Source organism: Papio anubis, chromosome 4 (genome assembly GCF_008728515.1).
Source record: "Papio anubis isolate 15944 chromosome 4, Panubis1.0, whole genome shotgun sequence".
Lineage (NCBI taxonomy): Eukaryota > Metazoa > Chordata > Mammalia > Primates > Cercopithecidae > Papio > Papio anubis.
The window spans coordinates 165,845,133-165,871,073 of record NC_044979.1 but is presented as its reverse complement, the minus strand read 5'-3'; the positions used below and the strand labels follow the sequence as shown (position 1 = coordinate 165,871,073).

At 38.2% G+C, this 25,941-nt stretch overlaps 1 protein-coding gene across 1 annotated transcript; it reads left to right on the top strand.

Moving 5' to 3' along the window:
- The first annotated feature begins 23,657 nt into the window (after positions 1-23,657).
- On the top strand, positions 23,658-24,821 carry LOC116274591 (keratin-associated protein 13-2). The gene has a single exon (XM_031665695.1). It carries the CDS (start codon positions 23,937-23,939, stop codon positions 24,462-24,464), a length of 528 nt encoding a protein of 175 aa, XP_031521555.1. The 5' UTR covers positions 23,658-23,936; the 3' UTR covers positions 24,465-24,821.
- The last annotated feature ends 1,120 nt before the right edge of the window (positions 24,822-25,941 follow it).

Below are 25,941 nucleotides of genomic sequence, written 5' to 3'. Positions count from 1 at the left end.
GGAACTGAAGACAATCTACTCCATGGATGTGGGACATGCTTCTTATCATCCCCACAACTCTAACCACCCCTCTTGTCTCCCAGCTCTACAGCCACATTTCAGTTGTGAATACGCATCAAGCCTGCACTATTATTTTGTCGTGTTAGTTAATGTCTCTATCATAAGTGAGAGAATGTGAGATGAATTAAGAAGCTTTGGGTTTCAAGAAAATTTCTGAAAACTATATCCTCGTGCACTTGACAAATATTCTTTCATGTTTAATAGGAAAATACATCATGTCTGTGATGATGGATTAGAATATGAAGCATCAATCATCAAACAAATCACAAATCCACTGAACCACCTCACTTATATTTATGAGCTGCCTGCATCATGTACTGGCTTGAAACGATCTCCTCTGACTTCAAATACTTTATAAGCCAGCAGAATTTGAGTTGGTTTTTATATGCTGGGCAAATGCTGAAATCAGTGTTGTCTAGCTTCTGAATATGCAACAGAATGAACAATAGGTCATTTTAGGACATGCAAATAAACCAACAAATAATTAATAAAAAACATGATTAAACTCCTCCTAAGGCTGCCTCATTTGTGGTTCTGATGTACCACCATTTTTGGAAATTACTCCCTTAAATTGAAAGGTTAATATCTAGCCAGGAGCCCATAGGAGATCCTCATAGCCCTGTGAAATCATACTGCATGCCTGACCACCGTAACCTCCTCTGGACACGGCTCGTCTGTCCAAAACTATAAAGTACATTAAAGATAGAGGAAAGGTAATCTATTTTCTCCTTGTACTATTGTAATTTGATTGTAATGTGCAGTTTTTGATAATAATATGCTGTCTTCTCTTTTCATGCTATTGCAAAGATGTAATAGCCATTACAAATGCTCTCATTCAAGAATGCTGAAGATGGATTTAGTGGCATTAATATCCATCCTGCAAGATGGAACATCTTAGAGTTTGAACAGAGGCCATGTCACTACCCAGTGACACTGTACAGATGGTCGCATGATGACTAGTAATGACTCCTTTCACCATAAATACCAGGGCAAATAGTGATTTTGACAGGCTATGACAGCTGAAACTGGGAGGCAGAAGAAAAAGGGCTTTCAGTTAGAAATCAAATGAATGGCATGATGAATATGCCTGTAGCACAGAAACATAGCATATAGTAGGCACTCCATAGATAGACGTTGATAGAATGAAAAGGGAAGTTAGGCATGCAGATGTCTTATATGAAATCAAGCATCTCAGAAGCCTATCTAAATGGTAACTATTTTGCCTTTGTTCATTCTTTGATTTGGCAGCTGAGTGAAAGTTGGCTATATCTATTAATAGATTTGGAAGCTTTTTCACTCAGAAATAGGCGGCCTCAACAGTGGATCAGATACAAACCACGGGCTGGCCTTTGTCTAGCTGGAACCAAATCCTAGCCTATTGGGGAAAAAAGTGAGATAAGGGGGAAAGAGAACATGCTAGAAGACATGTGTGTAAGCACCCTTCCTCCTCTGCCATTTTTGAAATGAGGAAAGTTCCTTTGTCCCCCTCGCAGGGCATGTAATAGGGTGTGGCTCACTTCTTCCATGCCCCACAGCTTAAACCCCTAGGGGGGACCATGCAGACCAGCAGGTTGTGGGGAGTGTGGGCTCGGACCTCATGGCGGCATCTAGGGTTGAGTGTTTGCAGATCCCAAAGCCCCAGTGGGCATATGTTACAGTCGGCTCTTTCAGCTTAGCTCAGTTAATCAGCTCAGTACCGTCTGCCTTATCACAAGGACAAAAGACTTTCTGTATCTCAGGGTTCTTGCCCTAGTGTACCAGAAAAATCAGATCACATGTGGGCTTGGAGGATTAGTGCAAGGTTTTATTGAATGGTGGAAGCAGTTCTCAGCAGATGGATGGGGAGCTAGAAGGGGGTTGGAGTGGGAAGGTGGTTTTCCCCTGGAGTCGGGTGGCTCAGAGGCTGGGCTCTCTTCTGACAATCCTCAGCCAAATTTCCCTTGGCGTTCCACGGTTGATGGCCTGCCAGCGTCTGTCAGTGTGTTCTTCTGCTGGTGTTGTTCTGCTTGATGTCCAGCTGCCTTTGTATTTGCCTGATAGGGTCTCGGGGTTTTCATAGGCCAAGGATGGGGACATTGTGAGCCAGGGTGGTCTTGGAAAATGCAACAGTTGAGCATGAAAACAGGAGTGCCTGTCCTCACTTAGGTCTGTGGGCACAGGCCCTACCCAGCACTTCCCTGCCCCCTTCCCTGTCACTTTGAAGAAGTCTGGCCTCAACCTGATTTTGGATGTCACCATTGTCTCCCTGCTTCCCTTCTATTTAAAGTCTTTGCTGGAGATTGAAGGAGTGACAAAGTAACATAAAGAAGGCAATTCCGTATTTACTCAGCATTTCTTCATCTAACCTCTGGAAGGTATCATAGGATTGGGTGAGATTTCTGTTCATGAACTCCCTTTATTCCTGAAGGGAAAACAAACAAACAAACAGTTATGGATAAGGAAGATGTAGATACGAGAGTAGGAAAAAAGGAAACAAAATGGGGAGGCTATTGCAAGTTGCTTCCACATTTTCAGAGCTCTAGAAGTAGAGGATATTTGAGGTTCCTCTGTGTCCTAGGATTGCACACTTTTTTTTTTTTTTTTTTTTTTTGAGATGTAGTTTCACTCTTGTTGCCCAGACTGGAGTGCAATGCCATGATCTTGGCTCACTGCAACCCCTGCCTCCCGGGTTCAAGCAATTCTCCACCTCAGCCTCCCGAGTAGCTGAGATTACAGGTGCCCGCCACCATACCTGGCTAATTTTTGTATTTTTAGTAGAGACAGGGTTTCGCCATGTTGACCAGGCTGGTCTCAAATTCCTGACCTCAGATAATCCACCCGCTTCAGCCTACCAAAGTGCTGGGATTATAGACATGAGCCATTGTGCCCTGCCTGGCTTGTGCACTCTCGAAAGAAAATAAAGCAAAATCAAGTGAAGATTCCTAGATAGGACCCTTAGTCCTTCTCAGTTGGCTGAGCTCTGTGGTGGGTGGATGATTAGAGACACAGACATGGTAGAGGTAAAGTACCCCAGTATCTCTTGGGAACAACTGGAGAGAGCCCCTATGTTTGAAAAACCTCTAAAGTTCTTGTTTTGCTTTTCTCCCTTACTACTATTATAAACTGCTTACCTCTCTTTGTTCATTTTCCATTTCAGTGCTGAAATCCTATGATGCTAAGATTTGGTTGTGGCAATATCGTTGGTGCCCAGAGAGTATTCCTTTGCAATTTCTGTCCCATTCCAAGTAGATTGAGGCTTTCATGAAGGTGGTTAAAGAGCATTAGGATGTAGTTGAGCCTAATTATTCCTGGGGAAGTGTTATACACAGAGTTCCTTCTTTCTTTTTCATTATTTTCCTTGATATTAAATTTTTCACCTACCGTCATTCCAGGATTTGATTTATTTTTAAAGACTTGGGATTTAAAACAAGGGACAAATAAGGTAATCTCAGGTCATTGTGGAATGGAGTATATTTGACCACTTAGAATCTTAAACCCTGATGATTTTAAGAAATGCTGTTCAAAATGTAGATGTCAGAATCCCACCAGCCCAGAGAGTAGTTCTAGGGTGGGGGCCTGCCATTGCAATTGTGGGACAGTGAAATGTAGAAGCTCAGCATGCATTGTGCTGTCAGAACACTTTGCCTGCAAACCCTGATGCTGCCCTTTCCAGCACTGCCTCGCTTTGCTCATTGTGTGGTTGTGAAAATGAACTGGGATAATATAAATAGATAAATAGAGATACTGAAACATAAATAACCAGAGTACTGCCAGCTGGTTAGTAAATCTCTACTGAAATAACAAAAGAAACCCTTGCCAGGTGATGCTGAGGTATCAGATTTGAGAACCACGGCTGGAAATAGTTTTAAGTATGTTTTTGTGCTTCGAGTCATTCTTTGGCTTAAGAACAAAATGTTCAGGATTAAATGAGAAATTTGGAATTTCAAACTCTATACTTATTACAAAATAAAAACATAACGCCTGCAACACAGTATTTAAAGCACTGTTTTAAATCTTTATGGAACCAGTCAGCTTTTCAAAAGTCAGTGATCAATGACCTAACTATACGATTTAGTTTCATGTCCCTATGGTATGTTTCTTCTTCATTTACGCTTCTTCTCTAATTTGTCTTATTTTTTTATTTCCATCGATCTTTTTTTTACTTTATCCCTGTTCCATTCTCTATATTTTCCCTTTCTTTATGCTTATTTTAAGCACCCCTTTTCTTGGTTTGGTTTTATAAACTGGGAATAATTTCAAACTGAGGAAGTGTTTCTTTTTGTTCCATCAATTAAATAGCATTGCTTTTCTATTTATTGGTTGAATAAAGTTGACTCTCCTCTACGTTTGTTTCCAAAAGTAGTTGAGCATTTTTATTCATTTCTCTTACAATGTTCTGAATCTAATTGGTTTTATTGGTGCTTTATTTAATTTTACACTATAAATCATTGAAAACTTTCCAGGTTCTAGTTTACATTTTAAAATCTCGGCATTATAATGCCTTTTTAATTGAATATTCTCAAGTGGTAAACAATTCCAAGATGATTTGCAATAATGGCCCTAATGAAACTTTTTTACAACCGTATGCATCTGGCCTTCAGAGCTATTAGTCTATTGTTACTTTAGGACACCCTAGCTTTGCACAATACTCCATCTTAATTTACCAGACCGGAAGAACTTGGAAGATAGGGATAAAGTCTATTCCTCAATTACTGACTTGCAATGGACTTTCAGTAATGTTTATTAAAAAGATGACTACAGGTATTTTTAGTGTGAACTTTATTAATTTTATTTGTTGACAACAGAAAATATATGATTATAATTTCATGAACTATGAGATTTTGCTGCCCGATTCCTTGGAAAACAGTCATAAAGGGCATGGCATCTGGTCACCATGAGATGGCAGGAAATGGGAGGTGGCGGGGGCCCCTGCCAGGTTGCATGGTAATTATTGGCAATGAAAATAGCTACCGTCATCCTTAAAATAAGAAAAGAATGATCTGTGTCTCTTAAGCACATGAATAGAACATATTCAGCCATGTCTGCAGGGGCAAATCAATTTTATTTTAATTAGATAACTAATCAGTGAAACTGCAAAGGACTTTTTGAATACCAGGATGTTTTCTCCCTACACCAGTGGTCAAGGGTATATAAAGTTCTTTAGGAGAAAATTTGTTAGAATTCCTTATTAAATGCAAGGAAAACTGAAGTCAGGAAACAATATCTAATTGAAATTCTATAGTACGCATTTTTTTTTTTTTTTTTTTTTACTTTTAGCGATGGCCTGTCTCCTGTTATGTGAGTTGAATTTTGTCCTCCCATGAGATTTGTATTTTAAAGTGTTAACCCCCTGCACCTCAGAACATAACCTTATTTGGTGATAGAGCCTTCATAGAGACAGGCAAGTGAAAGTGAGGTCACTGGGGTGGGCCCAATTCATTCATATAGCTAGTGTCTACATAAAAAGGGGAAATACAGAGTCAGAGACAGACACACACAGAGGGAAGATAACGTGAAGAGACACAAGGAGAAGACCATTCAGGACCATTTAGGGAGATGGCCATTTGGGGAGAAGTATCCAAGAAAGAGGCCTAGAACAGATGCTTTCCTCACACCCCTCAGAAAGACCCACCTGCCAATACCTTCATCTCAGCCTTCCAGCCTCCAGGACTGTAAGACAACACATTCCTACCAAGTCACTAAATTTGTGGTACTTTGTAATGGCAGCCCAAGCAGACTTATATATCTACCATCTGTCAAAGGGAATTCTCCCCAACTCAGGAATTGAGTGGCCACAGGGACCTCCTTCGCTCAGTGTCTACCATGTTTCTCCTGGTCAGCAAAGAACATGCCAGCCATCCTGTGCCCTCTTATGGACACCCTTCATCAGCCTGTCCAAAGGACTGGGCTTTGAGCATTGGGCTGTGGACTCTGCAGTTTTCAGCCTCTGTGGATGTGGGACCTCCCTTGTCCCAGATGATGGGCTGGGTTTCTGTCACACTCATAATTGCTCCTCCAGGAGAAGTCAGTCACCTTATTCCCAATCAATTTGTGGTCACAGGTCTAAAGAGCAGCACGTTGCCTTTCTAGACTCTCATAAATTTTTCCCTAACTTTGTTACTAAAGAGATTCTAGATTTCCTAACTCATAAACTGCTTATTCATTTCCAAAATATGAGGTCTTCAAAAGCCATCTTCAAGAACTTAGCTGAAGCTTTTTAATATACCAGTGACCTATGCTACAGCTAGAAATCTGCAAGTTGTTACTCCTGAAAGTATCTCTCTTCTCCCCCTTTCATTATCTCCCTTCTCTCTCCTCTTTCCCCTCTCTGCCTCTTCCTTTCTTGGAATACATTTTATGTTTCATATTTTCTAGATCCTCTTTTTTCCAAAGTGTCTCCCCAAAATAGAAGTGTTCCAGCTTATTTAAAATCATCCTCCTAAGTTAACACAGAAATCAGGTTTTTGTTTTTACTTATTTTTGTGTGTTTTATATGCTTCTAGTAAGTTTCCTCTGGCATGAAAATCCACTGGTCCTCTTTGGGAAGGCCATTTAACTGTAAGATATAGCATCTCTGGAGACTATTCAAGGCAAGTGCCCAGATATTGAAATCACTGCAATAGCTTCATTCTTAATTAGCTCTCCTATTTAATTTATTTTCTTCTCTTGGTCTCTATCCAAACATGGAGCTACAAAAAGATATTTTTTTAAGTCTGAATAGTGATTAGCTTTTCTCCATCCCTTGTGTGATAAATCAGAGTATAACTTAAGAAATGTGTTGAGAAAAGTTCTTTCTTCTGTGCTAGCTGTTCCACTTGAGACCTAAGTGTTATCTCAAATAAGCAGAATCCAAATTCAACCTAAAGTTAGAATACAGTTCTTGCCATCCTGAAATAGATTTCAGCCTCCTGAAAGAGTCAGAATTTAGGACAATTTGAGAGATGATTTTATACTAATAACTTAGACTGCTGTGAACTCATAAACTTCATTTTTTCCTTCATTTATGCATTATATGTCAACTCAGCTGATCAAAATGAATAATGCCTATTATGCTTTAAAAATCTCATACTTAGAAGAGTAAATGAAATAAATAGAATAAGTGAATGAATGAAATGAATGAAATTTGCAGTAAGACAAACCTAAACTTGAGCATAATTCTATCATTTATGAGAGGTGACCTTAAAGTTATTCAGATTTGTTGGTCTCTGTTTCAACACCTAGAAAATGTGAATGGTAATAACATATATTTCTTTGGAGAATTAAATGAGACTACATATGTACAATTTCTGCTAGGGCCATTGGACACATGTTGGTTCTGCTGCTTTCCAACCCTTCCATCTAGCTGCCACGTTGCTCTGTATCTCTTTGTTTTCATCTCTCTGTATCCAGGAAGTCCTCTTGGACTAAACTTCCTCAACTTCTTACTGTCGTGTCCGTGATTTCTCCTCTATGGGCTTACTTTTTGATTTTTCATAGTCCTGGTCTTGTCTTTTTAGAGTTTTTATGCTCATGTCTACCTTCTTATGGCATCTAAACTAGAAATTACCGTGAAATGATAAGAAGGGTCAACTTTCAGAAAAGTGTGATGAAGTTGACAAATATATTTGAACCAATGGGATTTGTCAGAGAAAAGCTAGAAAAAACTTCATGGAGGAAACATGTTTTGAGGTGGATTTTCAAGTTCAACTCTTTGAAGTTCAGTTGAATCGAGATAGGAAAGATCAAAGACTTTCTAAGAGGTTACGATATCAGGGTGAAAGTGTTTTTGTCATTTCTTTAAGGGGACATAGAATATTTTTTGTATCCAGGAAGTCTAGGGTGATGGCATAAAGCTGTAGTAGATCTCGGTTACTGGGTAAATCATGCCTAGACATCAATCTAATTAAAATTTATTTTCACCAGAATTGAAAAACTGGAGCCAAAACAGATCTCTAAACATGCTTTAACCCCTAAATATTTTAGTATTTCCCACTTTGCTCGTCTAATATTTCTTTATTCTTTACCCTGCTGCCTTCAATCCTTCATTCTCTATCCACCCAACCATCATCTCCCATCTTTTGTGTTACTGAGCAGTACATGCAAAGGTTAAGAGGAGAGACTCAAGTAAAACTATAACACTACATAATTTCTGCTATTGCAGCTCATCTGTAAGAAGGATATAAAAATTATTACAGATTTACTATGAGTTAAATACTATAACTTATGTGCCATGAATAATACTTAGCACAATGCCTGGCTAAATGCTTTAAATGCACATAAAATGTTTTTAAATGTTATCTACTACTATTTTTTATAATTGAGATTCCTCATTGTGTTCCTAAATTAAGCATTAGACCCTCTAATCCATTTTGCCTGATTTTTTTTTGAAAAAAGAACTAGGAATGCTTTTAGGTATGTTTCTAGCTCCAAAGAACTCTCTAGAGTTTCACACCACTAGAATGAGTTAATTTTTGTTAGTTCAGTGATACTAATGTTCACAAATGCAGTGAATTTAATTCATATACTATAGCACAGTTCACAAAAGCTTTAAGTGAACAAATACATCTTAACAAATGTGGTTTTCTATAACATGGATTACATCACATGTTCCAAAGTGAAGAGTTCTCAAAACTATTATAGTAAATATATCAAAATATAGAAAATCAATTTGTACTTTTTGGTAAATGAATTTAGACAGAGCCTCACCACTATGATGAGGTGTAGAGTATTTCATAGACTTAGCTTACATTTAATAGCACTGTTTTATATATATTTTCTAATATTTTTTCTAATCCATATAAATAAGACTAATGTCTTTCTCTGATGGTGTTTTACCTTTTCAAAGACCTGAATTAAGAGCTTCTTATTTTTTCCCCTTTTTAGTGCTGTCAATATATTAAAGCTTATGCTTTTAAATATAGCTTAATCTTGGATGAATGATATTAAAATATCTATAAGTTCCATATTATTAACTTTATTGAAACAAAATGAAGACATGATAAATTAGCAAAAGGAGTAAATACTAGAATGACAAATAATTATCTTTCTGATGAAATAACTGTTTGCTAATAGTTTAATGCCTGATTTGCTGACACTGATTAAAGCCTTAATGAATAACCACTCACAATGGTTACCTTTAGTGTGTCAGCTCAGCAAGGCTATGGTACCCAGTAGTTTGTCAAACACCAGTGTAGATGTTGTTGTGAAGGTATTTTTTACGTGTGACTAACATTTAAAACAGTAAACTTTGAGGAAAGCAGATAGCCCTTCATAATAGGGGGGTATACCTCCTCCTATTTGTTGAAGGGGCCCTAACAATAAAGACTGAAGTTTCCTGAGGAAGAAGGGATTCTCAAGACTGCAACATAGAAACTCTGCCTGAGTGTCCCACTTACAGCACTGTGAATTCAGACTCAAGACTGTGTCATCAACTCTTCCTAACTCTTACCTGAATTTCCAGCCTGCTGGCCTAATTTGCAGAATTTAGGGTTGTCAGCCCCCACAGTTGCATGAATGAGTTCCTTAAAATAAATATCTCTCTTTCTTTGTACACAAACACACATATTACACACACACACACACACACATGCACACACACACCCTATTGGTTCTGTTTCTTTGGAGGACCCTGACTAACACCTTCTGCAAGAAATAGCTGACTTTTTCGCTATTAACTATCAATATCTGTTTCACCAATTGATCATGTGTTTCTTGAATCTCACTGCAACTTTACAGGGTAGGACAACCTAGCAAAAAACAAAACTAAACAGCAGTGTAGTCATATAGAAACTCATTGTGGAAACTGAATTATAAGAACTTGATTTTCACCTTCAAGTCACAGAATTCTGCAATTGTTAGGACTTAAAGCAGCCATCTAGTCCTACCTCTGGCATATGTAAGAGCTAAAACAACTTGCTGTAATTCAGTGTTGTTTCCATTTTAATACACGAAAACTCATCTCTATTAATGTAAGAGATCAGACATTATAATCAGTGGTTTCTGACACTAACATTTACTTGGTAGGTTTAGTAACATCTAATTCTTATGTCTTATGTTAAATATGTCTGTGCTTTACTCAGTTCCCAATGAGACTCTGTTTCTGTTATGATATAGTGCTGAATTAGAATGAACACACAAGCAAAAAGCAAGGAACATAGAAGTTCACTATGTTACTGACTCCCTCTCTAGCCCTATAAATTTTTCTTTTTTTGCTAGATTATGTGCATCTTTGACAATTTTCAAGATGGAGAGAGATTTGAATACTAAGTTTTGAAAACAAAAGAGAAGTTGAATATTTCCCAATCTTCTTAGAAGAATCTGTAGTGCTTATAAACTGAAAAGCAAACTGACAAAGATTGAGGATGTCTACTAGCCTACATCAGTTAAGTGGTCCGTCTAGCACTCAGGTGACAAACTTCACAAGTGCAAGGAGAAAAACATGTCACCACATTCTGTCACCTCAGTAACACGCTGCCAAGCAAGACACTGAGATCAAGTCAGGTAGGGAAGTGGCCATGCATGTCCATGCAAAATGATGGAGAGAAGAGAACTAGGGCATCTGTTCAAATGGAACATGTATTATAATTGGAGGCTGTGAAGAATCATGTTATTCAAAAGGTGTTTGGTTTCTTTAACATATTTTTAATAAAGATACGTGATAATATTTTATTCACATGAATTGTACAAAAGGACAAGTATAGTCCTGTGGCAGAAATTATTAACATAGAAACAAAACAAAATAGGATGAAATAATAAGTATGACATTGTTGCTTTCATCTCTTCTTGGTTCAGTTTATGTCCAAGAAAATATAAATGAACTTGCCTTACTTTCTGGCCAGGGTGCCACTAGCAATGGCTTATGTTATTCCTATGGTTGAAAGACAGGTTGTCACTATTTCTGATATGTCTATCGATCAAGCAGATTGATATAACCACTGTTGCTGGATCCTGAGATCACTTATAGCAATACCACAGATTAAATGAAAAAAATTCTTAACAGGCAAAAACTAACAGAGCTCACTCAAAAATACCTGGACAGCCTGACTAGCCCTGGATCTATAAAATAAATTAAATTAAGAAAATTCCAAGATAAGATGGTGTATTAGACTGTTTTCATGCTTCTCATAACGACATACCTGAGGTTGGGTAATTTATAAAGAAAAAGAGGTTTAATGGACTCACAGTTCCAAGTGGCTGGGGAGTCCTCACAATCATGGTGGAAGGTAAAAGACATGTTTTACATGGAGGCAGGTGAGAGAGAGTGAGAGACAAGTAAAAAGGAAAACCCCTTATAAAACTGTCAGATCTCCTGACACTTATTTAATACCATGAGAACAGTATAGGGGAAACCATCCCCATGATTCAATTATCTCTCACTGGGTCCCTTTCACAATACATGGGAATTATGGGAGCTATAATTCAAGATGATATTTTGGTGGGAACACAGCCAAACCACATTATTTTATCCCTGGCCCCTCCCAAATCTCATGTCTTCACATTTCAAAACCAATCATGCCTTCCCAACAGTTCCCCAAAGTCTTAACTCATTTCAGCATTAACTCAAAAGTCCGCAGTCCAAAGTCTCATCTGAGACAATGCAGATCCCTTATGCCTATGAGCCTATAAAATCAAAAGCAAGTTAGTTACTTCCTAAATACAATGGGGGTACAAGCATTGAGTAAATACAGCTTTTCCAAACGGTAGAAATTGTCCCAAACAAAGAAGCTATAGGCCCTGTGCAAGTCTGAAATCCAGCAGGGCAGTCAAATCTTAAAGCTCCAAAATGATCTCCTTTGATTCCATGTCTCACATCCAGGTCACACTGATGCAAGAGGTGGGTTCGTGTCGTCTTGCGCAGCTCTGTCCCTGTGGCTTTGCAGGGTACAGCACACCCTCCTCATTGGTTTCACAGGCTGGGGTTGACTGACTGTGGCTTTTCCAGGCACATCGTGCTAGGTGTTGGTGGATCTGCCATTCTGGGGTTGGAGGACAGTGGCTCTCCTCTCACAGCTCCACTAGGCAGTGCCCCAGTGGAGACTCTGTGTGGGGACTCACACCCACATTTCCCTTCTGCACTGCCGTAGCAGAGGTTCTTCATGAGGGCTCCACCCCTGCACTACAACTCTGCCTGGACATCCAGGCATTTGCATACATCCTCTGAAATCAAGGTGAAGGCTCCCAAAGCTCAATTCTTGACTTCTGCATATCCACAGGCTCCATACCACTTGGAAGCTCCCAAAGCTTGGGGTTTGCACCTTCTGAAGCCATACCCTGAGCTGTACCTTGGCTTCTTTTAGCCATGGGTGGAGTAGCTAGGACACAGGGCACCAATTCCCTTGGCTGCACAGAGCAGGGGACCCTGGACCTGGCCCATGAAAACATGTTCCCTTTCTTGGCCTCTGGTCCTGTGATGGGAGGGTCTGCCTCAAAGGTCTCTGACATAGCCTGGAGACATTTTCCCCATTGTCTTGATGTGATGGTTAATACTGATTGTCAACTTGATTGAATTGAAGGAGGCAACGTGTTGGTCCTGGGTATGTCTGTGAGGGTGTTGCCAAAGGAGATTAACATTTGAGTCAGTGGGGATGGAAAGGCAGACTCACCCTTAATCTGGGTGGGCACCATCTAATCAGCTGCCAGCTCAGCTAGAATATAAAGCAGGCAGAAAAAAATGAAAAGACTAGACTGGCCTAGACTCCCAGCCTACATCTTTCTCCCATGCTGAATGCTTCCTGCCCTCGAACATTGGACTCCAAGCTCTTCAGTTTTGGGACTTGGACTGGCTTTCCTTGTTCCTCAGCTTGCAGATGGCCTATGGTGGGACCTTTGATCATGTGATTTAATACTTAATAAACTCCCAAATTTTATATATATATATATATATGTATATATGTGTGTATATATAATATTTTATATATATATAATATATATATATAATAATATATAATAATATTTTATATATATGTGTATATATAAAATTTTATATATACACAAGATTATATTTTGGTGGTAACACAGACATATATACATATGTGTCTCCTATTAATTCTGCCCCTCTGGAGAACCCTGACTAATAAACTTGGTGATTAATATTTAGCTCTTTGTTACTTATGCAACTTTCTGCAGCTGGCTTTAATTTCTTCTCAGAAAATGGGTTTTTCTTTACTATTGGATCGTCAGGCTGCAAATTTTTCAAACCTTTATGCTGTTTGACTTTTAAAACTGAATGCCTTTAACAATACCCAAGTCACCTCTTGAATGGTTTGCTGCTTAGAAATTTCTTCTGTCAGATACCCAGAATCATCTCCCTCAAGTTCAAAGTTCCATGAATCTCTAGGGCAGGGGGAAAATGCTGCCAGTCTCTTTGCTAAAACGTAACGAGAGTCACCTTTACTCCAGTTCCCAACAAGTTCCTCATCTCCATCTGAGACCACCTCAACCTGAATTTCATTGTTAACATTTTGGTCAAAGCCATTCAACAAGTCTCTAGAGAGTTCCAGACCTTCCCACATTTTCCTGTCATCGTTTACACACTCCAAAGTGTTCCAGCCTCTGCCTGTTACTTAGTTCCAAAGTCACTTCCACATTTTCAGATATCTTTACAGCAGCACACCACTCTACTGGTACCGATTTACTGTATAATTGCATTTTCACACTGCTGATAAAGACATACCAAAGACTGGGTAATTCATAAAGAAAAAGAGGTGTAATGGACTCACAGTTCCACATTAGTAGAGGGGGTCTCACAATCATGGCAGAAGACGAAAGGCATGTCTCACATTGTGGCAGGCAGAGAGAATGAGAGCCAAGCAAAAAGGAAAACCCCTCATAAACCCATCAGATCTCATGAGTTATTCACTACCAGCATAACAGTATGGGGAAAACCTCCCTTGTGTTTCAGTTATCTCCCACTAGGTCCCTCCCACAACAATGGGAGCTACAATTCAAGATGAGATTTGGGTGGGGATATCACCAAAGCATATCAGATGGTTTCAATGGCAATCATTCAAAATAGTTGAAAAAATTAAGTCTACATAAAATCTTTCAGAAACATAAAGTATAAAAAACACACAAACTCATCTTATGAGGTCAATATTATTTTAATACAGATCCATACAAGGACATTACAATGATGGAAAATTACAAACTAATATCTCTCATAAGCAGAGTCACAATAATCCTAAAACAATCTATAAATCTAATCCAGCAATGTATTAAAAGTATAATGCATCATGATCAAGAAGATTTTCCCCAGGAATGCAAAGTTGGTTTGACATTTAAAATTAACCAATGCAAATTGATTGCATCAACAGGAAAAAGAAAAAAACTATACAGTCATCTCAATAAATGCATAAAATACCCTTTGGAAATAATGAACATGTCCTCATGACAAGAGCTTTCAACAAACATGTTTTAGAAGAGAACATTCACAGTTTGATAATAGGCAACTGCAGGAAACCTATAGCTTGAAACATTTAATTTTACTCACTGATGAAAGACTGAATGCTACTTCCACTTAAGATGAGGGACAAGACAAAGATTTTGCTTTGATTGCTTCTATTCAACAGTGTACTGGAGGTTCTACCTAGCCAAAAAACATTAAAAAAAAAAAGTCATACATATTTTTTAGGAAGAAATTATATTGTATTTATTTGCAGATGACATTAGCATGTATACAATATATGAATTTATTTCATATGAAAATATAAAATAATTTACAAATATCTGATAAGACTAATAAGTGAATTAATAAGACTGTAAGATATGAAATCAATATACAGAAAAAAATAGAATTCTGTATAAAGTGATAAATAGAAATTTCCATTTAAACTAGCACCAAAACATAAAATAGTTATGAATCTAGCAAAACATATGCAGGATTGCAGAGTTTAGGTATAATGAAAACTACAGAGTTTAGGTAAAATGAGAACTACAATAGTATAATGAAAACTACAAAACTGAGAGACATTAAAGAATGTCGAAGTAAATGAGGAGATACAGCATGCTCAAAGAACAGAAAACTCATTGCTTTTAAGATACTATTTCTCTCCAAATTGACTGTAGATTTGACATAATCCCAGTAAAAATCATATTGGGATTTTATTTGTAGAAATTGGCAAACTTATTTGAAAATGTATATAAAAATGCAAAAGGAGTCAAATTGTCCATTTTGAAAATAAAGTACAAAGTTTGAGGATTCAAAATCTGATTTCAAGGTTTACCATAAAGCTATAATAATGAAGACACTGTGGTATTGGCCTAAGGATAGGCATATAGATTAATGGAACAGAAGCATGACTCCAGAAGTAAATTTATATAAATAAGATTAATTGACTTTTGAGAAAGGAGTCATAATGATTCAATGGGAAAGGACAGTCTTTTCAACCAGTTGCTCCAGGACGGTTGGACATTCATAGGAAAATTGAAATATAAAAGCAAAATACACACACACGTACGTACGTACATATATAGAGAGAGACCCAAAGTCTGCATGATATACCAAGAGATTTTCAGCTAAATTTGTCTTCATCAAAATTAAAAACATCTGTTTCCAAAGGCTTTAATAAGAAAATGAAATTAAAAGTCACAGACTGGAAGAAAATATTGGAAAAACACATACTTTGATAGAGGATTTGAATCTTAGTCTTCTGTATAAAAAAACAGTAAAAATGTAATTATAATAAGATAACACACATAGAAAATGGTCAAAAGATTTGAACAGACACCTCTAAAGGAGAAGTATGGGAGGCAAAAGGTACATGAGGAAATGTTTAATATTATTACTCATTAGAGAAATGCAAACTGAATCCACAACGGGACACCATTACATGCCAACTAGAATAGACATAATAATAATGATAATACACACAGTGCTGTTGAGACTGTGAAACAAGCGAGATTTTCATACGTTGCTATTGGAATGCAAAATGGTATAGCCACTGTGGAAAATAGTTTGTTAGTTTTTTATAATGTTAAACATGCAGTTACCATATAAACCAGTAATCCCATGCGTAGGTATTTACCTAAGAAAATTGAAAACATATTTTATTAGTCTGTTTTCACACTGCCTTAAAGATACTGCCTGAGATTGGGTAATTTATAAGGAAAAAAGATTTAATCGACTCATAGTTCTGCATGGCTGAAGAGGCCTCGGGAAACTTACAATCGTAGCAGAAGGTAAAAGGGAAGCAAGTCACGTCTTACATGGTGGCAAGAGAGAGAGAGCACACAGGGGAACCTACCACTTGTAAAACCAGCTCTCATGAGGAGTTCCTCACTATCACAAGATCAGCATGGTGGAAACCACCCCCATGATCCAATCACCCCCCACCAGGTCCCTTCCTCAACATGTGGGGATTACAATTCAAGATGAGATTTGGGTGGGGCCACAGGGCCAAACTACATCATTCTGCCCTTGGCTTCTCCCAAATCTCGTGTCCTTTTCACATTTCAAAACCAATCATGCCTTCCTAACAGTCCCACAAAGTCTTAACTTATTCCAGAATTAACCCCAAAGTCCAAGTCCAAAGTCTCATCTGAGACAAGGCAAGTCCTTTCTGCCTATGAGCCTATAAATAAAAAACAATTTAGTTACTTCCAAGATACAGTGGGGGTACAGGCATTGGGTAAATGTTCACATTCCAAGAGGGAGAAATTGGCCAGAACAAAAAGGCTACAGACCCCATGTAGTGCAGTCATTAATTATTAAAGCTCCAAAATAATCTCCTTTGAAGTCATGTCCCACATCCAGGACACACTGATGCAAGGGGTGGGCTCCTAATGACTTGGGCAGCTCCACTCCTGTGACTCTGCAGGGTATAGTCCTCATGGCTGCTTTCACAGGCTGGCATTGAGTGTCTGTGGCTTTTCCAAGTACACAATGCAAGCTGTTGGTGAATCTACATTTCTGGGGTCTGGAGGATGGTGACCTTCTCATGGCTCCACCAGACAGTGATCCAGTGGGGACTCTGTGTGGGGGCTCATACCTCACAGTTCCCTTCTGCACTGCCCTAGCAGAGGTTCTCCATGAGGGCTCTGCCCCTGCAGCTGACTATTGCTTGGACATCCAGGCATTTCCATATATCCTCTGAAATTTAGACAGAGGTTCCCAAACCTCAACTTTTGTTTCCTGCACATCTGCAGGGCCAATACCACTTACAAGCCACCAATGCTTGGGACTTGCACCCTCTGAAGCAACAGCTAGAGCTATACCCTGGCCTCTATTAGCCATGGCTGGAGCTGGAGCTTCTGGGATACAAGGCATCAAGTCCCGAAGCTGCACTGAGCAGCCAAACCCTGATCCTGATGTATGAAGCCATTTTTCCCTCCTAGGCCTCCAGGCTGGTGATGAGTGTGGCTCCTGTAAAGGTCTCTGACATGCCCCTGAGATGTTTTCCCCATTGTCTTGGCTATTGACATTCAGCTCCTCGTTACTTATGAAAACTTCTGCAGCCAACTTGAATTCCTCCACAGAAAATGGGTATTCCTTTTCTATCACATGGTCAGGCTGCAAATTTTCCAAATCTTTATGCTCTACTTTTTAAAATAAGTTCCAACTTCAAACCATATCTTTACGAATACACATAACTGAATGCTTTCAGAATAAGCCAGGTCACATGTTGAATGTTCTGCTGCTTAGAAATGTCTTCCACCAGATACCCTAAATCATCTCTCTCAAGTTCAAAGTTCCATAGATCTCTAGAGCAGGGGAAAAATGCCACTAGCTTCTTTGCTAAAGCATAGCAAGAGTGATTTTTGCTCCAGTTCCCAATAAATTCCTCATCTCCATCTGAGACCACCTCAGCATGGACTTCATTGTCCACATCACTATGAACATTTTGGTCAAAACCATTCAACAAGTCTCTAGGAAGTTCCAGACTTTCCACATCTTCCTGTCTTCTTCTAAGCCCTCCAAACTGTTCCAACCTCTACCTGTTACCCAGTTCCAATGTCACTTCCATATTTTCAGTTTATTTTTATAGCAGTACCCAACTCTGCTGGTACCAATTCTCTGTATTAGTCTGTTTTCACACTGCTATGAAGATACTACATAAGACTGGGTAATTTATAAAGAACATAGTTTAATTGACTCACAGTTCCTTATGGTTGGAGAGGCATCAGGAAATTTACGTCATGGTGGAAGGTGAAGGGGAAGCAAGGTACATGTTACATGGTGGCAGGAGAGAGAGTACACACAGGAGAAACTGGGACTTTTAAAACCATCAGACCTCATGAGAAATCCCTCACTTTCATGAGAACAGCATGGGGGAAACCATCCTCATGATCCAATCACCTCCCACCAGGTTCCTTCCTCCACATGTGTGGATTAGAATTAGAGATGAGATTTGAATGGGCACACAGAGCCAAACCATATTACACATGTCCACAATATTATCTGTATGTGAATGTTTATAGCAGTTTTATCCATAGTAACTCCAGACTCAAAATCATCTAAATATCCATTTTCTAGTGTATAGCATGTATACAATGAAGTACCACTTGGCAATAAAAGGAAATGAACGACTGGAATATGCAACAACATGGATGAATCTCAAAAGCATTATGCTCTGTGAAGGAAGTTAAACACAGAAGACAACATAATGTATAAGTCTATTTATCATGCAGTTCAAAAAATAAGACTATAGGAACAGAAATTTAAATATTGGGGAAGCAGATTGATCCAAAGGAGCACAGGAGAATTTCTAGAAATAATGGAAACACTCTATCTCAATCAATTGGTGATTTCATGACTATAAGTTTGTCATCACTCACTGAACTGGGAAGCTGAGGCAGGAAGATTGCATGAGGCCAGGAGTTTAAGACTAAACTGGACAACACAGTGAGAATCTGCCTCTATAAAAAAAAAAAAAAAAAAAAGAAAGAAAAAAAATTAGCTAGGAGTGGTGGTGTGCACTTGTAGTCCTAACCACTCAGGAGGCTGAGGCAGGAGAATCACTTGAGCTTAGGAGTTTGAGGCTACAGTGAGCTATGATCACACTGCTGCACTCTGGCCTGGGCAGCAAAGCAAGCCCTTGCCCCCTCCACCAAAAAAAAGAACAGAAAGGAAAAAACTCATTGAACTGTACACCTAAAAATGGTGAATTTCATTTTATGGGAATTGTATATCCATAGATCTGATTTCAAACAAATAGTCAAACAACTGACCAGAGGAATATATTAGCAACATATGAAAGACAAAGGCATACAAAAAGAATGCACAAATATCTCTAAAAATACATTTGAAAGAACGAAGGACTCCATAGAATAATGGCTAAAAGATAACCAAATATGAGAAACTAAAACAGGTCTGGGTTGTACAGCTAAGTGATGGAGCCAGGATTCAAACTGTGCCAGCCTAAATCCAAGAGCCTTGATCCTAACTACCATGCTAAAATTGAAATTTTATATGTCCAGCAATTGCATCTAAATATATATGTTCCAGAAGCCCTAGACAGTGGGTACAAGGGCCTATACAGAAGTATATTTCTTGTCACGTGGTTTGTGACAGTAAAAAATCAAGGGAGATATATCAATAAAATATTTTTTATACAGTAGAATTCTATAAATTTGTAACAAGGAATAAACTAGATCTGTGTATCATAGCAACATGGTTATTTGCATAAAGTCTGACAATGGTGTCAGTATCGCACTTCAAATCTCATCTCTGCTACTAACTACATGGGTTACTTTGGGCAAGTAACTCAACCTGTTTGTGTCTCAACTTCTCATCTGTAAAATATGTACCGTATAGAATTATTATGAGGATTAAGTGAGTTAATATTTGTGATAAAGTGCTAAGACCAGTGCCTGGCATTTAAAAGTGCTACTGTAGTGATGATGTATACACAAATATATAAATGTCAACTTGGATATGTTTTAGATATTTTTATTTAAATATATTTAATATAAAAAGAAAGGTACAGAGATATATATGTATATGTATCCAATAAGATGACATTATTGTAACTTAAAACAACAATAAATGGTATAAACCGATAAATATATGTATAGACAATTTCCTGGAATGTTGTGCAAAAATGAATGCATTATTCTGATGCCTTTGGAAAGATGTGAAGAAGAATCAGACTGAGAGACTGGCCCACAAGGGGTCTCTCTCTGTAAGGTAGTGAATAGAATGGTGGTTACCATAGGCTTGCAAGGGTAGTGGAAAGAAGGACAGAGAGGTGTTGGTTAATGGGTGCAAAACATAGTTAGATATCTATATCTATATATATCTCTATCTATATATATATATATATAAGATCTAGTGTTCAGTAACAGTAGGGCAACTGTGATTAACGATAATGTATTGCATATTTCAAAATAACTAGAAAAGTAGATTTGGAATGTTCTCAATGCAAAAAATGATAAATGTTTAAGGTGATGGATATGCCCGTTACCAGATTTGATTATTATACATCGTGTGCCTGTATCGAAATATCACATGTACCCTATAAATATGTACAACTGTCATGTATCCATAAACATTTAAAATAAAAAAGAGAAAGATGAACGCAAATCTGACAACGTGCTGACAATTGTGAGTTTAGGCATCCAGAAAACTACTCTAGAATTTCCTTTAATTTTCTATGTTTTCAGTAAATGCAAGGGTAAGGTCTCAGAAGAGATAAGAAGAACCGAGAGGTGTGTAAGTAGAGCTGTTTATAAACCTTTTGTTTGTCGCCCAGACTGGAGTGCAGTGGCATGATCTCGGCTCACTGCAACCTCTGCCTTCCAGTTTCAAGCGATTCTCCTGCCTCAGCCTCCCCAGTAGCTGGGATTACAGGTGTCCGCCACTACACCTGGCTAATTTTTGTATTCTTAGTAGGGACGGGGTTTCACCATGTTGGAAAGGCTGGTCTCGAACTCCTGACCTCGTGATCCACCTCCCTCGGCCTCCCAAAGTGCTGGGATTACAGGCGTGAGCCACCGCGCCCCGCCTGACCTTTTTATTTCAAATGAAAGTCATGGATGATGAGGGTCTGAAGACATAAAAATTGATGAATTTGAAGCAGGAAGAGCTGTAGTGAAGTTAGAGGAGGTGCCAGGGCCTGGAAAAGTCTCAAACAATGAGGCAGGATGACCTCTGAGAAAGCCACAGGCCTGGGTAGACTTGCATGGGGGACTGGGGAAGAGACCATGAACAGGATAGTCTAGGGAGTTCCCATCAAGCCCTTTACTCAGTAGTGGGTCCTTCATAGTGAGCATTAAGGTTTAATAGATACATTTCCCCTTGGGTGAGAATTTTAAAAATAAAATCTAGTGTAAAGCAGCTGTTATGAAGAAGATTCTTTAGTGACCAGACAATAAAAAGGCTCTTCTAGGTCTAGAGAAACCACAAAATTAAAAAGTGAACAGAAAGTAAAAAAGATGTAGGGCAGAATATATGGATTTCTACTATGTCTGCTACTGCTTAATATTTGGCTAATTTGAAAGCTTTTGAAGAATCTCTGGAAACATTGCAATAGAAGATTGTCAGTTTAAAACTTCTGCTACATTACTAAGTTAACTTGGAAAAACAATCACTTTTCAAGTAATTCAGATCATAAGCTAGTTGTGGCTACTGTGTACTCTAATGATAGTTTTATTCTTTCTAGTGTGGTTATGCCTAAATTTCTAAAGAGAAAAGAGGAAGAAGAAAGAAAGAGAGAAAGAGAGAAGAGACAGAAAGAGAGAGGGAGGAAGGGAGGGAGGGAGAGAGAGAGGGAGGGAGGGAAAGAAAAGAAAGAAAAAGAAAAGAGGGAGGGAGGGAATAAAAGAAAAAGAAAAAGGGGAGGGAGGGAAAGGAAGGAAGGAAAGAAGGAAGGAAGGGAGAAAAGATTTCAATATCATTTTCCCTGACATATCAAGATAGTGAATTTTTCCTTCTATACTAACACTTTGCCTATGTATGTAGAGCACGTAGAGTATTTTATTAGTTCCAGAATCCACTTTTGAACTGTTAAGGTTACTTTTTCTGCCTTTCAGATGGACACATTTATTAGCATTCGTGAGTTGTTCATTAGCATTTGTACAAAGTGCACAAGTAACTCCTAATAAAACGTGTTAACCCAATTAGGAATGGGTGGAGGGACTGTTAATTGGAATTGACTTATTCCCAAGTTATTTTAGTGTTTATTCCCAGACATAGGGAGCTGGTCTAGAAAGGCAAGAACTTTTCAATATTAGAAAGTTTTTTTTTTTTTTTTTTGAGCAGAATCAACATGTAGTAAAAAAAAAGAAAAATATTTCTCATTTTAAATGTGTTAAAAGCTGCCATTATAAGGAATCCCACGTGTTGGGGGTGGTGCATACTTTTTAGTAAATTTAATAGGTGTCCATTCATAAAGCACAGCTTTATTTTACTTCAGTGAATCAGAGTGATGGTTTAAGTATTGCACAAGGGCACTTCATGTGATGCATGCCACACTTTGGATTCTGCATGGGAGAGATAATCATAAAACAAAGTAACTAAGTGCTCTGAAGCAGCATGCTTTGGAATAAAGCAAGTTAATTTTCAGGTAGTTAAGAGGCTCTCTTTTCAATAACAATGGTGAATGCCATTTCCCTTAGTTAAACCAAAGAAAATGTCAGATTCAAAAGAAGAAGAATAGGCACAGATAAGAAGCCTCTTCCCCCCATTAATCTAAACATGGATTACCAAGATTCTTTTCTTTTTCTTGGGCTAGGAAGTGAAATATACTTCAAATGTATAAAGATCAGTAAGGCATAGAATTCCTCTGTTGAACACTATTCAATGTGAATATCCTTAGGAAAGGTAAATAAGACTTAGGCTTTTATATGTTAGTATAAATAAGCTTAATAGTTTCTTTTCTGAGACAAGTTAAAGTTGAATTTACTTTTATGTTTGCAAGGTGTTTGCAACTTGACTCTGAATAAGAAAACCATGATTAAAGCTTCAATTTTGCTTCTGTCTTACTGAGAAATTAGGGGAAAGTTAATGAAGCTCTCTGAGAGGTAATTTTTCCATGTATGAGTTGACCAGAGAATGTTTAAAGACCCATATAACTCTAATACTTCAAGTTAAAAGCTTCAGAAAAATGTTAACAATTCCTCAAAGTTTAAGTATAAATTAATAATTGCAGCTAAGAATCTGTTCTTTCATCCAGAAAAGAATAATTGAAAAATAAAACAAAACAAAAAACTATGAGTTGATTTAGAGCATAACCATAGAATAATGCTTGCTATAAGATAGGCTCATCAGAAAATATATGAGAAACTTCGATTTAAAGTCTTACTGAAAAGATTGTGTTTATTGTTTCCTAAGTGAGTGTCATCTAATGTAACCTCTTGTTAAGGAAGATGCCTGGTATGGAGACCCGAGATAATGGTGCACACCTCAGTTCTGATCCTGAGTTCTTAAGATACCAGTAAGAGGTTTAACTGACAGATTGCTGAGACTACTGAATATAGTTAGTATTTGGAGAAATCCACTGTTTCTAGTAACAAGTAATATGCTTGTGTGAAAAAAAAGGACAAACTATTTTCAGTACTAACCACTTATGCTCCTGATAACTTAATGGAAGTAAAGAAAGAATTTTGTGTGATTCCATTTGGTACAATAAGGACTTACTGTACTCAAATAATAAGAGGCAAGATACTCATAAATGTGATGACATATAACATTGAAGGTCAAACCACAGTTAATTCCAGGAAAAAAAAAAAAAAAAAAAACTGAGTGGCTTCCTTCTAAGTGTTCCAGAGTGACTAAAATACAGCTAAGTATATGAAGATGTGATAAATTAAACAATAACCTAGAGAAGCATTTTTATAATAAAAGGTGAGCAAGGAGGAGGGAGTGTCCAGACAGTAGACACACCCAGGTCTAAGATCATATATAGCTTGTAGTACAGACTATGACATTCAAACTCAGATAATCTTTCCACTATAACTCAACTGAACTCACATCTTCTGTCAATATGTCCTACAACTGCTGCTCTGGAAACTTCTCCTCCCGCTCCTTTGGCGGCTACCTGCGCTACCCAGCCTCCTCCTGTGGCTTTTCCTATCCCAGCAACCTGGTCTCCAGCACTGACCTCTGCTCTCCCAGCACCTGCCAGCTGGGTTCCTCTCTCTACAGGGGCCGTCAGGAGACCTGCTGGGAGCCCACCAGCTGCGAGACGTCCTTTGTGGAGTCCAGCCCCTGCCAGACCTCCTGCTACCGCCCCAGAACCTCCTTGCTCTGCAGTCCCTGCCAGACGACTTACTCTGGGTCTCTAGGCTTTGGATCCAGCAGCTGCCGCTCCCTGGGCTATGGATCGAGGAACTGCTACTCAGTGGGCTGTGGGTCCAGTGGCTTCAGATCCCTGGGTTATGGAGGCTGTGGCTTCCCTCCCCTAGGCTATGGCTCTGGATTCTGCCACCCAACCTACTTGGCTTCTAGGAGCTGCCAGTCTCCTTGTTACAGACCAGCCTATGGATCAATCTTCTGTAGATCAACTTGCTGAATTTCCAGACTTTTAAGCAAAATACCTCAGTCTCTATGTAGAGCTGTTATCATAGGCTTTTCCAGCAATGTGAGCTAACCCCTCTTACTATAGCTCTTCATCCTTTCTGTGGCATCAAGTACTGGCTGGACAGGCTAGTTCTTTCAGACTGTGAAATTAATGAATGTGCAAAATATAGAGTCAAATGTCTATAATTTTGAAACAAGTGATTCATTATTACATAAGTTCATCTTATAAAGTATATGGAAGTTCAGTTTTGTTTCACCTAATAAATTCATTTACTGTTGATTCCAATATGTTCTCTTTGTCTTTTATTGGTTTTCAAAGTTTGATTTGTGATCTGTTTTGGGGGCTCCAGGCCCCCAGATGTCTTTTCCTTGGACATCCATTTCCGTAGGTTATATCGTCAGGCCTAGTGTATGGGGAGATTCTTTGGGCCTTCCACTGCCTAAAAGACAGCAAGTGCATGTCTTCTGCCATGAAAACTGGTTGGATTCTTAACAGAATTATTGAGAGTATGCTCATAATGGTGGTGTCTTTTCAAGGAAGACACCTTTTGCTGACAATCATATTTGTTTTTTGTTTACATTTTTAAAACAGTGTTTAGAGTTTGCTCAGAAATGTCAACTAGGCAATTAAATATAAAATGTAAAACATTTGAATAAATCTGAAATATTATGATAGAAAAGGGAAAATAGGAAATGTTAGGTATTGGAGGGCATTATGGTTGTGTTTAAATATAGGAGAAAATGAATTATTCAGTATGTGTGTGTGTGTTTGTGTTGTGTGTGTGTGTGAGAGAGAGAGAAGCAGAGAATACAGAAAGATTTAAGGTTTACAACTGTGAGTAATGGAAACAGTTATAGGGAGAAATACTTTGGTTTGTTATAAATGTATATTTATAAATTATAAATTTATAGAACTATTATGACCTGTGTGTTTTCTTTGGGTTATTGAGTTCCTCAGCAAGGAAAAAGGTATTATTTTTCAGTGATTTCTGCATTGAGTGGGAGTTAAAATTAGATTACTTTCAATGTTCTAGATCTTATAACCTCCCTCAGTATCCCTAGAATCCACTGCTCAGCTTTGACAGTGTGAATAAAGATAAATATTTGTAGGATGCTATTTCCATCTGAGACATAAGACCTTCTCTGTTTATTTTAATTTGAGCAAGTGATTTTTTTCAGAGGTTAAAGGTAGTGTAAAAATTCAGTTAAAACTTTTTCATAAAATATTTAGTAACAACTCTCCATGAATGGGAAAATAACTTTCAAAGATTATGATTTCCTCCAATAATATGTCATGAGCTTTAATTGGTTTTTTTTCCCTGACACCTTTTCCTTAAGCTTTTTAAAATTAAACCTGAAAAAAGGGGGTATCTTTTCTCTTACACTGGAGACAATATGGGCTAAGCATGGAAGTGTGGGAACCACATCCTCTGATTATAGAAATCTGCCCGCCACAGAAACTAGAATAG

Bases quoted from the DNA above. Each gene is read 5' to 3' on its own strand.
- LOC116274591 (XM_031665695.1), top strand. From the start codon at position 23,937: ATGTCCTACAACTGCTGCTCTGGAAACTTCTCCTCCCGCTCCTTTGGC.